Genomic DNA, 2,470 nt, shown 5'->3' with positions numbered 1-2,470 from the left:
AAAAAAAAAAAAAAAAAATCAAATCAAATCAAATTGTCACACAAAGTTGTTTCTTGGGGACCAAGGTCAATCGAAGGGCCACACAGTTTTTCTAGGCTACGTGGCCGAATCACAACGCTATATTCAAAATGCGGCGAGTCGTCACTCGACATTGGAATCTCTGCCTATTTATAATTTATTTTGATTTGAACGACAAAATAAGTGTAAAATTTCAAAATTCTGTACGTTTAAATAATAAATACTAGTCTTTTCTTCAAAAAAATAAAACTGACTACAAATTATTTTCACATTGTTTTATAATAACATTATTTGATAGTCATGACTCATGTTAAGGAGGGGAAGGATCATTTTTAATAAGTTTTTTAGGATATACAATAACCATCAATTTTAAACAATTATTTATGAAAAATTAAAAGATGTGTCAAAAAGAGTTAGTTACTCTCTCATTTTTCTATAAGAAATTTTTTTAAATAGTTTACTAATGTAATGTTAATATACCTTTATTAACAAATTATTTTAAAAAAAAATTGACATCACTTTTATAAAAAATATAAAAAGTACTAAAAAAATTTAAATTTCTTAAACATATATTTCTTAATCAATACCATTAAAATATTTGTTAACAAAGCGTGAAATTAAACATATTCTTAAAGTTACAATATATATATATATATAATGATTTTAATTTTTAAATTAAAATTTAAAAGCAAAACATAAAAATATATATATAAAAAATAAAAACAAAAAAGAAGAGTAATTAGGATTCTGCTATAAAACAGGGATTCTTTAGCCTTTTGAGTTTTGACTCATCTCTTTCTCTGCAACTCCAAACCTCTTCTCTACCTTCTCAAACCTCAGATCCTTTATTTTTGGGTCATCCTCGTCTGAAAAAACAAAAACCTCTTTCTGTTTTCACATCTTAGAATGCAAAAGACTGTCAAAAACACACATCCAATCTCTGCAATTCAACCATGAATGATTCTGTGAAGTACACAGAACACAGGAAAGTCACTAATAAGCTGGTGAAATCTTTGGGTACACAGTTTCCTGTACCCAATGCCGAGAAACCCAAAATCGTTCGGATCTCAGTCACAGACGCTGACGCCACAGACTCTTCAGGCAGTGAAGACGAAAAAGAAGCATCAGTTCATCGACACAGAGTGAAGAGACTGGTTAACGAGATCAGAATCGAAGATTTCTCACATTATGTTTCAAGCAGAGCTGGGCAGCCCCAGCCCCAGCCTCAGCCCAAAACAAAACAAGCCTCCTTGGCTGTGAAGAAGTTTCGAGGCGTTCGTCTAAGGCCATGGGGGAGATGGGCAGCAGAGATCAGAGACCCACATCGAAAAGTTCGAGTTTGGTTGGGTACATATGATACAGCTGAAGAGGCTGCCTTGGTTTATGACAAAGCTGCTATTCGAATCAAAGGTCCAGACGCACTCACCAATTTTCTCAAACCTCCAGAACAGGTGGTTGTTGTGTCTGGTGATTATGATTCTGGGCAAGAGAGCAATCAAATAATGAGTGTCTCTCCGGTAAGTAGTAGTAGTTGTTGTAAAACCCAACAAAAACCAGAAATTGATGTTGGGAATTGTGGTGCTACTTTTTATGATTGTGATAATTCTGGGAAAGACTCACAGTCTCAGTCTCAGTCTCAGTCTCATAGTGTTTATTCTCCCACCTCTGTTCTCAGATTTCAACCTGTTGAACTTGGGACAGAGGCAGAGAGTGATTGGAAACCAGTGACTGAAGAAATGGATTTTCGGTGTTTTGATGATTACTATTTCGATTCTCAAACTCTGCAACCACCACCGCCCCCACCACCACCGATGTTTTTGGAGGATGATATGAGGGTACAGGAGACATATATTAAAGAAGAAGATTTGTGTGATATTTCTGTTGATGTTTTAGATGCTGATTTTGGGTCTTGTAAATGGGATGTGGAAGATTACTTTCGAGATCCTTGCTAAGTTAAAAAAGAGCATTGTGGGTTTGTGTGCTTGTGATTGTGCTTTTGTGTTACTTTACTTATTAGTGGTAAATTAAAGGGTGGAAAACCAAGTTTTGTTTAGTGCTTAAATTTTATAAAACGGTGGTAAATTTTATTAGTGTGGCCTTTTTCTTTTTGCTTCATTTTGTGGCTTTGTGCAAACTCCATAAACCAAAAATTGTGAGTACTATGCAATCAATGGAAATGGGCAATGGCCTTTTGTGTCTTTTTTGTTTTTATTTTCTGTATGACTCACAACTTGTTTGCGTTGATGAGATATTTTTCCGGTGTGGGATACAGTGGCTCGGGGCTCAAAAGGTAAGCCCACTTGTTAAAAAAGTAGTTTCAATCGCATGTTCAATGGTTGGGCAGCTTAGGCACTTGAGAACCATACGCTCTATCTGCGTTTTGTTAGCCACTCTTTTAGAGGTCAGACGTCCTTATCCAAACCATGTTCCTAATACTATGTTGTATGATTTT

General features: G+C 35.2%; 1 protein-coding gene across 1 annotated transcript; it reads left to right on the top strand.

Moving 5' to 3' along the window:
* Positions 1–763: 763 nt before the first annotated feature.
* LOC115987093 (ethylene-responsive transcription factor CRF5-like) lies at positions 764–2,133 on the top strand. Its single transcript, XM_031110549.1, has one exon. The coding sequence runs from the start codon at positions 972–974 to the stop codon at positions 1,968–1,970; it is 999 nt and encodes a 332-aa protein (XP_030966409.1). The 5' UTR covers positions 764–971; the 3' UTR covers positions 1,971–2,133.
* The last annotated feature ends 337 nt before the right edge of the window (positions 2,134–2,470 follow it).

This window comes from Quercus lobata, chromosome 4 (genome assembly GCF_001633185.2).
Source record: "Quercus lobata isolate SW786 chromosome 4, ValleyOak3.0 Primary Assembly, whole genome shotgun sequence".
NCBI lineage: Eukaryota > Viridiplantae > Streptophyta > Magnoliopsida > Fagales > Fagaceae > Quercus > Quercus lobata.
This window is presented reverse-complemented; position numbering and strand designations above follow the sequence as displayed.

Excerpts from the sequence above, each read along its gene's own strand:
- LOC115987093 (XM_031110549.1), top strand. The coding sequence starts at position 972 with ATGAATGATTCTGTGAAGTACACAGAACACAGGAAAGTCACTAATAAG.